We start from the raw sequence: 11712 nt of genomic DNA on the forward strand, positions 1-11712 counted from the left end.
TTCCCAGCATTCCTAGGTCTTAAGCCAGGGCCGGCCAGCTCCGGGAAGGACACGTGGGCCATCCAGGCTCCCCCACTCCCTGCAAGGGAGGGGGGATGCAGCCCTGGGGGCCACCGTGAGGGAAGCAGGAGGCCAAAGGACCCACACGGCCCAGGTTATGAGGCTGTCAATCACTTCATCCTGCTTCCACACCCCTTCCACCCCTCACACCCCAGTCTAGCCCGACCCCCAAGGCCCCGGCATTAACACCTTTAATAGGGGCTTCCCTGGTGGTCCAGTGGTTAGAACCCTGCACTTCCGTTGCCGTGGGCCCGGGTTCGCTCCCTGGTCGGGGAACAAAGCTCCTGCAGACCCCGCAGCGCGGCAAAAATAAATAAATAAATCATTTGAAACACCATTAATACTAGCGGCCTCTCCACGCTCTCCCCTCCCTCCCTGGGACCCCCCACCTGGCAGAGGGGGGCCCAAGACCCGGCACCACTGCTGATGAAGGTCTCCTGTCACTCACACCCAGGATGCTCTCCAAGGCTCACGATTCATGGACTTTAATTTTCCCAGATCCTCAGTCGTGTCCCCTCTCTCCCTCTGGTCTGTCAGGGCATTTATCTGCCACCCCTGCAGCCCTTCTCCCCCTTCCCTGTTTTTTAATTTGAAGCATCTATCTGGAGCGTCCTGAGATGGGACCGTCTGCAATACTGAATGCATTGCACCGCTGACAGCTCTATTGATTTTCTCTCTCCTGCTGCATAATGCAAGATACATACAAGCCGACAGGTTGACCCCTGTGCCTTGCTCTGAAGGGACCGTGCCCTTTTTCTTTCTCTCTCTCATGTCTCCCTCACCCTGGCATGCGTTGATATATAGGAGGGGTGTTTGTCCCTTACGCTCAAGATGGATTCTCCTCTGCCCCGATATTATTTTCCTCCCTGCTGGTGGACGCTGTCTAATCCATCCTTTTTACGGTAGCAGGTTGGACACCGTGGAAGCCGTTCACGGTGCAAAGGGGTTGGTGGAAGCAGGGGAGTTGAGGAGGTGGCATCTGTCAGAACTGGCTGTGTCCCCTCTGGGCAAGACGAGGCAGACTTTCCCAGGGGTGCCCTCTGCCTGCCTCACCAAGTCTAAGGCCACCCCAGCCCACCTCCTCTTCTCTGGGTTGTAGTTCTCCAAATCCACTGGCAACTCTTGACTTACATTCAGTTCACAGTCCCAGAGCCAGCTGCTGGGCTAAGCGTTTTCTGTTGTGGTTTCTGCTAAGCAAAGCAGGGAAGCGGCAGACAGTCATGTGGGCTACACCCAATTGGCATAGGGGTCTGAAAGGCTTGGAAAGAGGGATTAATATCCCTCCTCAACAGAGACTGAGGCTCAGAGATGCCAGGAGACTGGTTCAAGTTCTCCCAGCCAGACACAGGACTGTCTGCCTCCAGGGTCAGTTTTCCATAAATCCTATCACAATGCCTCCTCCAGGAAGACCTCCTGGACCGAGGCCACCTAATCCAATTGCTTCTTTATTCTTGTCCCCCCTGGAACATATTTGCTTTGAAGATTTGCTCTTGCCGGCTGGCTGCTGAGTGTGTTGGGTGGGTTCTCTCTGTTGTGAATCAGCATTATTGTTACTTCCTCCTGGCGGGTTTCCCTGGGCCCAGCCTGTCCCCAGCCCGGATCAATCTCCCACGGTCCCCATCTGGTCCCACAGTGAGAAGCACTTACTGCCTTATCAGTGCTGCTCCTACTAGTCTGTGATTCTCTGGAGATGGGGACAGAGATGCAGACCGGATTTTATTTCTGCATCTTCACCGCCTGGCCGACAGAAGGAACTCTCTAAAAATGGGTTGAATCCATTTAATCAGTCAATGGGCCGTCTGGGCGGGTGGGTGTTTGCTCTCTTAGAGGCCCCTTAAAGGCAGGCTCTGCAGGAGCTTTTTCTGCCTTTTCCCCTCCACCCCCCCTCACCCAACCCCCATCCCCACACAAGGCCTCCCACTGGAAACGGTCCTCCAGCTGCCGAGGAGGAGAACACCATTCCTAAGGTTCAGGGCTTCTGGCCGATGGGGCTGCCTGTGCTCCTGGTGACTGACTACCTGGCCACATCCATCTTGCCAGCCAGCCAGAGACCCACAGAGAAGCAGCAGAAAAGGATGCTGAACCTTTGAGCATCCCAGAGCAAGGGCTGGGTACCAATATGGGCAATGGCCATGGGGTGCAAAGACAGAGGCCTGGGCCCATGAGTACCTGGCCACAGGTGCAGGACAGATGTCATTATAATAAAGAAGATCCTCTTGGTTTTGTCCTTCTGGTCCAGTGGGCTCTCAACGTGGAGTGATTTTGCCCCCCGGGGACACGTGGCAATGTCTGGAGATGCGTTTGTCTGTCACAGTTGTGAGGGTCCAGCATCTGGTGGGTAGAAGCCAGGGAGAGCTGAACATCCTACAAGGTTCAGAACACCCCTCCCCCCAAAAAACAGAACGATCCCAAAAGCCAGCAGTGCCGAGTTTGAGAAACCCTGTCCCAGTCCGACCAGCCATGCCTTGTGGCTTTTAGCACAGCAGCTGGGAGAATATCGAACCTGCATCCCTCGGGAGCACCTGAGATTCTCCTGGACTCCTTGGGGGCTGGAGGAGGGAAGAAACCTGCGTTCCTTTAGTCCTCTTGGGTCCCTCCAAAAAGCACCAGCCTCCGTGCCCGCACCCTGCCTCCTTCCCTCCCTTATCAACCTTTTCCCAAGTCAGCAGATTCAAAATAACCCCCTTCCAAGATGGTTTAAAGGACAGCCCTGCCGCCAGACAAAGGCGTGGGCCTCTTGGGGGCCTCTTGGAAATTTTATAAGGTGGTAGATATGAGAGCACCCCGTCAGGTATGAAATACCATACAAATATTACCTCTAGTCACGGCCTCAGCGCCCTCGTGTGGCCACTGATGGAAACTACACCCAGGGCCGGGCGGGGATTTTCAGACCCGGGGCGGGGCAGGCAGGATGGCTCTGACTCTGGCTTTTCTCGTTGTCCCATTTGGGCTTCACAGCAGCACCCGAGGGAGGAGAGAGCGAGGTAGTATGACCTCCCCCGGAAAACCCCTGGAGCCAGCCATGGGTTTTTGCAGGATGACGCCTGCCGTGGACAAGCCCAGCCCTTCAGAGCAGCATAAAGTGGGAAAGGCAATTCGGGGAGCCGCTCCTCTCCCGCTGCCTCCTGGCTCTTATAGAAACCTTGAGCTCCCCCACTGGCAGCCCCAGGAGGTTGGTCTCTGTGTTTTGTTACTAGACATCTATGTTCTCTTCTTATGCAGCTCAAGAGGCAAACATCTTGTCTCTGGGATCACTGCCAAAAGGAAGGTGCAGCCCCCCTCCCTGTCCCTGTCCCCGTAGGTCCCAGTGGGGAGAAGCAGCAGACACTCACTCAACAAACATTTTTGTGGACCTATTACGTGCCGGGCACTGCTTTGTCCGAATTAATCACTCCCTCCCTCCCTCTCTTCATCCCTTCGTTCAATGGAGGAGGGATCTCCATCAATCTATCCACCCTTCATATGGTGAGTGATCTCGGATGCTGCAACCATCTCGAGGATCCTGCACGTCAGCACTGAGCACCTCTGTATACGTACGAGCAGTGCCTTTTGAGAGTTATCAACAGAATGCAGCACCTCGTCCTCGCCTCTATAAAGAAGTCGGCGCAAACGTATGGGAAGTTTAACATTGCCGCACAGCCTATGGAAAGGCAGGTGGGAGTAACTGCTGCATGAGTGACGGGTGACAGGAGGCAGAGGTGCAGGGTCCTGCCCAGAGGAGAGGGCGGAGCTGAGCTCTGAGGATAAACAGGACTTAGGGTCAGAGGGGAGGGCACAGGACGATGCCTGGGGTCAGGAAGTGCCCTTAAAACACCGGTTGGCTGGGCTGAAAAGGTCGTTGCTTTTGGCGGTGCGGTGGGGGAGAAAAGACCAGAAAGGCATCAGCCTGAGATGGAGGGGGGCTGTCAGGTCAGGCTGGGGGATTTGAGAGTGTCTTTCTCAGGTGAGAGCTGAGGCATCCTGACCTTCAGATAATCTCACATTAAGGCCCTACCAATTAACTTTTCTCTTTGTTAACACCCAGAAGCATCTGTAGTCACAGAAACAGAGTTTGGCTTCTTTTAAAAGGCTGTCTAGCACAATTAGAGGATTTCGTGATCTCCCAGGGGCAAGGACTGTGGGTTTATCCTTCCCTGTATCTCCAGCATCTCTAGGAAAATGCTCAACCTGGGCTTGTCTAATGGGAGGGAAGGGGGGAGGGGAGTGGGTTCAAAGCGAAGTTCATGGTAAAGGACTCTTTTCTCTTCGGGTGAGCTGCTCTGTAATAATGCGCACAGGGCAATTACATTCTGTTGTGCAGTTATTAAATTGGGGAGGAAACAAATATAATAAAATGTAGACATTTGTAAGGAGGTTAAAAATAAAGTGGAGGATTAAAATTAAATCGATAACCTCAGGTTTCCCGGAGCCTGCCTGAAAAGACGTTCTGGAAGAGCTGAGGGTAAATTTGTGCTGAGAAAATAATACCAGGGATGGGGTGAAGCCTGCGAGGAACCAAAGGGGCAAAGGGAGCGCTGCCTTCCCAGAGCTGCCAGCCCGTTTCAGGTGGGCAGCCTAGTGAGGAGGTGGTCAAGAGTCTGGGAGCGTGGTTCCGAGTCCTGACCTCACCTCTCCCAGCAACTGACACGCCTTCATTCTCTGCGGGTAAGACTGGAGTAAAGGACCGGAGCCACCCGTCACAAGCACGCCCGAGGATCACAGAGGCCCTATGGGTAACGTGCTTAGTACAGGAGATGCCCGGTGTGAGTGTTCCATAAAACGTTAGCTATTCCAAGTGTGTTTGTTTGTTTGTTTTTGCGGTAGGCGGGCCTCACTGTTGCGGCCTTTCCCGTTGCGGAGCACAGGCCCCGGACGCGCAGGCCCAGCGGCCCTGGCTCACGGGCCCAGCCGCTTCGTGGCATGTGGGATCTTCCCGGACCGGGGCACGATCCCGTATCCCCTGCATCAGCAGGCGGACTCTCAACCACTGCGCCACCAGGGAAGCCCCTATTCCAAGTTTTAACTTGCTCTTATGGTACCAGTTCTTAAAGGAATTGGAAGCAGCCAGTGGAAAAGCTCCGTTCAATAAAAAGAGGCGAGCAAGAGGGCCCTGCCCATGACAGATTAGATGTCCGTGGCAAAGGAGACCAGAAGGAAAAAGGGAGGAACCCCTAGAAAGAGGTTATAAAATGTACGTAGGAGGGTCCCTCCATTTAAAAGAAAAAAAAATCTCTGCGTAGATGCCCAATACACAGGTCTAATGAAAGTAGTAGATAGTAAGTCCTAACACAGGTCTTCAAACCGGATCTGAAATAAAACCTAGCAAAGCCAAGGTGGGGTTTGGACCGGAGGATAGAGGAAGTAGGGAGTGGTGGAGGGAAGCGGCCCATCGCTTTCAGGGAGCCGCGCTGTTAATCCAGGGAGAGACGCAGCGATGGGAAAGGCGAACGCCTGTGTTATTCTTGACCCGTTGCGGACACCGTACTCAGCTTCCTCTGGAGGCGGGTTTAACTGCCCGGAAACGGAAGTCTCTTTCTTTTCCGTTCTCCTCGCTTCTGGCTGCTCACGGTGAGTGTTTCGCGGGCCCTACGTGGGGAATGGGGGTTAATCCGTGGTAATCCATGGCCGGGTGACGTCTGGGGACCCAGGGCCTGGATCAGAGGTGCGGGGGGAGGAGGATGGAGTGCGATGGGGCCGGTATTTCGGGGGTGCGGGGAGGGGAAGCGGGGTAGCCGCTGGTCCCCGCATCCCATGGACACTGACGCTTCTTTTCCCGCAGGCTGCCCGCGCTCTCCGCGCCTCGTCGCCATGGTGAGTACGACCCCTGCCTGGGGCCTTTCCGGGGTTGGGGGGCGAGGGGCAAGGGCAGGGGCGCCTGTGCGAGGGTCTTCCGAGCCCCGAGAGGGGCTGGTGGGCCCGACCATGCTAGAAAAGCGTGTCTCTACAGTTGCTTTTTTTTGCTTTGTGTTGCAGCCTCGCAAAATTGAGGAAATTAAGGACTTTCTGCTCACAGCCAGGCGAAAGGACGCCAAATGTAAGTGAGGGGCTAGACGAGCGAGTGGGAAGGGTCGCGTTGGCGCGGAGCCGCTCCTGCACGGGCGCTGGGCCGGGCGGCTGCTTAAGCGTGTGCGTGCTGTCGGGAAGCAGTGGTTTTAGCAGGTCTCGCGTAAGAAAAGCTGGTTGGCCAGTGTGTTCTCTTCCTTAGCTAACTGTGGACGTTTAAGAAACGTCCTAAGGTGTTTTGTTCGTGTGTGTCCTCCTGTGTATGGTAGGTGCTCAGAACGGAACCCTTACCGGGTGAAAATCTGGAAACGCGCGTTTCGTAAACCCCGACTTAGTGCTGGATGTTAGGCTCTGGGCTGAGCACAGGCCCCGCTCACAAGGAACTAAGTCATTTCCCTTCTACGTGTGTTAGCATCCTAGCCTGTAAACGAAGGGAAAAGTAATTGATGCATCAAAAGCATAAAACGGCGAGTTTTTGATGGACGTGTGCCAGCCCCAGCTGCCAGTGTGTTCTCTCTACACTGGGAGGGAATTCTGCTGGTGTGCCTGTGTTGTAGTCGAAGGAGGTGTGGGGAGCTTGTGCTCTGTACTAGATCTTGAACTGCCTTAACCCGGAGTCATCTTTCTTGTGCTGCTCCTTATCGCTTTCTTTCCCTCCCAGATTTGCGCTAAAGAGAAAATCGGATAACGCGTGAAAGTGGAGTGCTCTCGGGCTGACTGACTTTAAGGTGGGCTAAGGCGCCAACCGTCTCTGACGCCCTGTGTCAGTGGCAGGGTGAAGCAGTGGCGTGCAGGAGAGCCTTTTAGGGAGTTCACGGGGCTTCGGGAAGAGTCGTGTTTGTGTCCCCTTTACCTGAAACAGGTTGTTGCCTTTGACCCTCTGGTGCTGTGTGAACTGGTGACCACCTGGGAGAACCAGTAGCATCTGGTGGGAATGTCTGTCCTGACGGGAGGTGGGGACCCCGGGTGACGGTGCGCTTGTGTCTTTGCATGTACTGTGGTGCGTGAAGGAAATGTGTCAGGTCGGCCGCAGTCCGGGCCGCGGAGTTTGCTGTCACTGCCTGGGCAGATCCCAGCCCTACCAGCAGGTAGCTGTCCTTAGCAAGGTGAACACAATCCCACTGTTCTCTTTCTGTTGAAGAGGGGGTGATGACATCTGTCTCCTAGGATTGCTGCAAGGATCAGATCAGATGATCTCTTAGAGACTTCAGCACGTTGAGCAGATGACACCAAACCCGTCAGGTGGCTTTGCATTTTAATTCTGTTGGGGAGCTTGACTTTAGACAGTGACCTGTGCGAGTAGGGGTCACGTTCCCCTGGGTGTGACAGGGTGCTCCCTGAGTGTTTTTTGAATACACTTTTGAATATTTCTTTATAGTTTTAATTGTAAAATAAACATCAAGTTTTTTGGTGAGCAGTTTACTGGCTTTGAGTATGTTCACACTGTAGCGCAACCATCCTTTTCCAGAAACTTTCATCTTGGCAAGACTGAAACTCTGTAACCCATTAAGCAGTAGGTCTCCATTCTCTCCCTCCAAGCCCCGGCCACCACCATTCTACTGCGTCTCTATCAGTTTGGCTCTTCTCGGTGTATCTCGTGTAAGTGGATCCTCTGGTATTGGTCCTTTCGTGACTGGCTTGCTTCATTTGGCATGAGATCTTCAGAATTCATCCATGTTGGAGAATTTGTCAGGATTTCCTCCTTAAGACTAAATGATCCACTGTGTGGACATGCCACATTTTGTTTCTCCATATCCGTCCGTGGGCATTTGGGCGGTGTCTGCTTTTGGCTGTTGTGAATCACGTTGCTGTGGACGTTGCACAGACACCTCCTGTTGCTGCTTGCTGAGCTTTTGAGTAGCATTCCTGCACCCCGTGATGCTGAGTAAACACTCCTAAGAGGTGCGTCTGCCTTATCTGTGAGGGTTCAGTTAGTCTATAGGTGTACAGCAGCTACTAGGGACGACGCAGTATACTTAGCTTTGGGAGGAATGTTAAGGTAGCAAACTAGGTTGGTTTGAGTAAATATCCATGTGCCTGATTTATTAGAACATGAGCCTAGGCAGCCAGTGCCTTCGCCAGGGCCACAGAGCTTCTGCTTCCTGTGACGTGTCCTACCCCTTTAGCAGTTACTGGCAGAGATGGAGCTGTGGGTTGTGAGTCCAAGTTAACTGTGCTGTGGAACAAGTGAAGGGGAACTTGACAGGTGCCTGACGTGAGTCACCTGGGAAGCGGATGTCTTCCTGCCGCCAGAATAGGTGGCGGCCTCATGAAGGTGCATTGACGCTTGTACCTAAGCACACCGTTTGCTGAATTTCAAACCTTGCGCTGCTGAACTTTGAGCACACTTGGGGCTCTTTGTTGTCTGAGCTGTGTTCTGAGATGGAATTTTAAAGCAATAAAGAGCCCAGAAGATGTGTTCTGCTTACATTTGAGGCAAAGCTTCAGTACATGCTCATCATGTCGGGGGGCGGACCTGAAGGAAGAGCCTTGGCATCGCCCCGATGGCATCTCATATGCAGAGTTATCTCTGGAACGGTGGTGGAAAGTTCTTAATCTCAAAAGATAATCCATCTCCTTACTTTAGGAACTACTTTCATCCCTTAAAAAATAGTAATAATAAAGATGGACCCAGGATGTTCTAGAATGTGTTCAGTGTACCAGATACTACCTGCGTTTTAATACAAACAGTAAGCTCCAGGTTCTTGAGTAGTAATGTAAGGGAAATGAAGATTTCTGACATTATTTTTAAATACTGAGCTCAGAGGAGGGCGGGGGCATCTTGTTTTCTGTTTCAACAGAGGGACAGTGGAGGGAGGCAATCACAGCCGGTGGACTGTGCGCCCTGTCTTTTCTGTGATAAAATTTAATTGTTAATTCTGGTCTCTGATAGCGGTCAAGATCAAGAAAAATAAGGATAATGTGAAGTTTAAGGTTCGATGTAGCAGGTACCTTTACACCTTGGTCATCACAGACAAAGAGAAGGCGGAGAAGCTGAAGCAGTCCCTGCCCCCAGGTGAGTGAGGCGGGAACCCCCGGGGCGGGGAGCAGCCCGGAGTGTGGGGGTCCCTCTGTCCCCGCCTTGTTTCTTGACTTGTCCCCAGAATGAGCAAAGTCCATTCTGCGGTTTGTCTAAGTATCTGCTCTTGCTGTGGGTGTAGTGCAGGGAATATGTGTGGTTCTCAGAGGTTAGATCCCATAGCAGAATTCGCTTCCGTGGCCACAGGAAAGTTTGTTTCAGCCCCTCCAGTGCTTTCCTAATGCAGCAGCATAACAGCCGACGCTTAGTCTGTGTCACTCATTTCATCCTCACCGCGGCCCTACAAGGTAGGTAGGTGCTGGTATATTGATGAGCCCCATGTTTATAGGTTGAGGGACGTATTAAATACAACAGGCCGTGAGCGTAGGTTAGTTAAGCATAGGGGCCTGTCCTGGTGGTGGAAGGCTCGAAAGGGCACCTGGGAGGAAACTGCCCCAGGAGTCCAGAGGGGTTTCCAAAGGCTGCTGCTTCACAGTGAGAAGTCAGCCAGCACCACTTGCCCTTGTAAGACTAACTGGAACGTCTTTAGAAAGGCTGAGAGAGGGAACGTTTTTATCATCAAACACTAACTGTTATGTTTTAAGCGAAACCGTCCTGGTGAGCTTAATTTCTGAGCTTTGCGAACCCTCTTTAGCGTAAGTACAAAATCCAGACAAGCAGTAGTAACTCAGATAAAATGAATAATCTTCTGAGTGGCTTACTTTTGGTGTCTCTTTTCCTCTAGGTTTGGCAGTGAAGGAGCTGAAATGAATCACGCACACTGATTTGAGCTGTATTAAAAAATGTTTAATTCTCAAAACGGCCTTTTTCTTTGAGGATGGGGGGTGTGGGTGTTACTTGGAATGGCTTCTGGTGGGAATAGGATGGGGGTCCTGGTTGCTACCTTGTTGCATCCCTAATCTTGCGCTGTGATCCCAGTGGGCAAATAAAGCCATCTTTTTTTTTTCTTAAGCCTAAGTTTGAAAATAAGTAGATGGAAATAGGCAGTTAAAAGAGCCGATTATTGGTGGAAGTGAAGCCAGCCTGCACTCGTGGGATGTAAAAGTCATTTAGGTAAAATGACCCTTGTCGTGAAAATGATAGTTAAAAGGAGTTGATGAGCCTCCTTGGAAACTGCAGTAAATGAAGCCGTCTCTTCCGCAGGAGGTGGTGGCGCTTTTGTATCTGCCATGTTGAAATGTTGCTTGATGCGGAGGTGGATGTGTGATTCCCTCCCCTCCCTCGACTAAGACACTTGTGTTCTCAGGCACAGGAGTGAAAATTCACTCTTGTGTGTTTCCTAAGTGCTACTCAAGATTAAGTGGAGCTCGGGAGTGGTACTTGGTGCCGTGAGATGAACGCAGATGAGAGGACAGTTTAGATGAGGGGCTCTGAGAAGGAGCCTACGAGTTAAGCATGGAGATGAGTGGATGTTAGCCCAGCGAAAGGAGCCCCTGGAACCCAAAGACCGGTCTCAACATTTAAATGGAGGAGCCAGAGATCTGACCCCGGACCTTGAGGCAGTGCAGTGGTGGGTGTGGGGATAGGACACACTGCTCAGGTGCGTGAAGGCCCGAATCCCACCTCCCAGCCAGGCCTGGCTCCTTGGGGATTCAGTCCTGCTTCCACTACTTGCTGACATGAATGATCTTGAGAAACTACCTCAGCTCCCCCTGCGCCAGTTACCAATCCCAGGGAGGACTCCAGACGCAGATAGGGCAATACTTAGAAGGCAAAATCGCCTACAGTAGTGGGCGTTGGTCCCCTGTGGCCAGCGAATGTCTGCATGGTGGCAGGGCAGTTCGCTTACATGCACTCCTGCCTCATGGAAGGACCCCCATCCCTTCCCCACAGAGCAATATGGAGGGCCAAGTGTTTACAAGGCACGCATTTTTAAGCAGGGAAAGTAATTCGTTGAGCTTGAAATGAGGAAATTTCCCACACTGGTGACAATGACGAGCCCGGCACAGGTCCTGTGGGCTCGTTACCCTTCGGCCAGGAAGTATTCCCCAGCCCGAGGACCAGTCTCACGCAGCTGAGTGGGGGTCGCCGGGGCGCTTTTCCCAGCACTCAGTTCCCAGAAGGTTATGGCAAGTACCCACTGCAGTGGTTTCAGAGTCCAGTGAGCTACACCATCGAGGTTAGGGTCTCGGCACGGATGTGTGGGTGTACCACGAGGTGGCACCAAACTACGGCAAATGAGCGCCGGCGGCCCGGGAAGGTCTGGCCGTGGTTTACACTGAGATCTACGCCCAAGTAGCCAAGTGCCTGAGATCGTTTGTAGGCTTTTTTCTGTAAGAATTCGAGGCATGTGAGGTCCTTTTTCAATCTAGTCCTGAGGAGTTCGGGTTTTGTTTCCTCCGGCACGAGGGTCCTCGGGCGATCAGTGGTTGTCGACAGACCCAGATGGGGCGCCTTCAGCGGCTTCCAGTCTTGCCCGCCCTTTCGTTGGTCCAGCTTCCCAGGAAGAGGGCGGGTTTACCACTTGGGCTCCCTTTGTCCCAGCACATTTTGCAGAGACCAGCCCCAGTTCCTAGGATACAAACCCCGCAGGCGTTTGTCTAGAGAAGGCATCCTTTCATGCAGTGGTTCTCAGCCCCGGCCTGTGCCTGCCAGTCATTTAGGGCACTTTTTAAAAGTTCGCTGAGGCC

The 11712-nt window shown here is 52.8% G+C and overlaps 1 protein-coding gene across 1 annotated transcript; it reads left to right on the forward strand.

The window, feature by feature from the left end:
- The first annotated feature begins 5560 nt into the window (after positions 1 to 5560).
- Positions 5561 to 9881, forward strand: RPL38 (ribosomal protein L38). Its single transcript, XM_024761175.1, has 5 exons — positions 5561 to 5607; positions 5819 to 5850; positions 6013 to 6073; positions 8936 to 9058; positions 9807 to 9881. Exons 2-5 carry the CDS (start codon positions 5848 to 5850, stop codon positions 9830 to 9832), a joined length of 213 nt encoding a protein of 70 aa, XP_024616943.1. The 5' UTR covers positions 5561 to 5607; positions 5819 to 5847; the 3' UTR covers positions 9833 to 9881.
- Positions 9882 to 11712: the final 1831 nt, after the last annotated feature.

The sequence above is a fragment of the Neophocaena asiaeorientalis genome, unplaced genomic scaffold (genome assembly GCF_003031525.2).
Source record: "Neophocaena asiaeorientalis asiaeorientalis breed wild unplaced genomic scaffold, Neophocaena_asiaeorientalis_V1.1 scaffold30, whole genome shotgun sequence".
In the NCBI taxonomy this organism is placed as follows: Eukaryota; Metazoa; Chordata; class Mammalia; order Artiodactyla; family Phocoenidae; genus Neophocaena; species Neophocaena asiaeorientalis.

Excerpts from the sequence above, each read along its gene's own strand:
- RPL38 (XM_024761175.1), top strand. Across the intron at positions 6,074-8,935 it reads CAGGCGAAAGGACGCCAAAT|CGGTCAAGATCAAGAAAAAT; the intron begins GTAAGTGAGGGG and ends GGTCTCTGATAG. Across the intron at positions 9,059-9,806 it reads GAAGCAGTCCCTGCCCCCAG|GTTTGGCAGTGAAGGAGCTG; the intron begins GTGAGTGAGGCG and ends CTTTTCCTCTAG.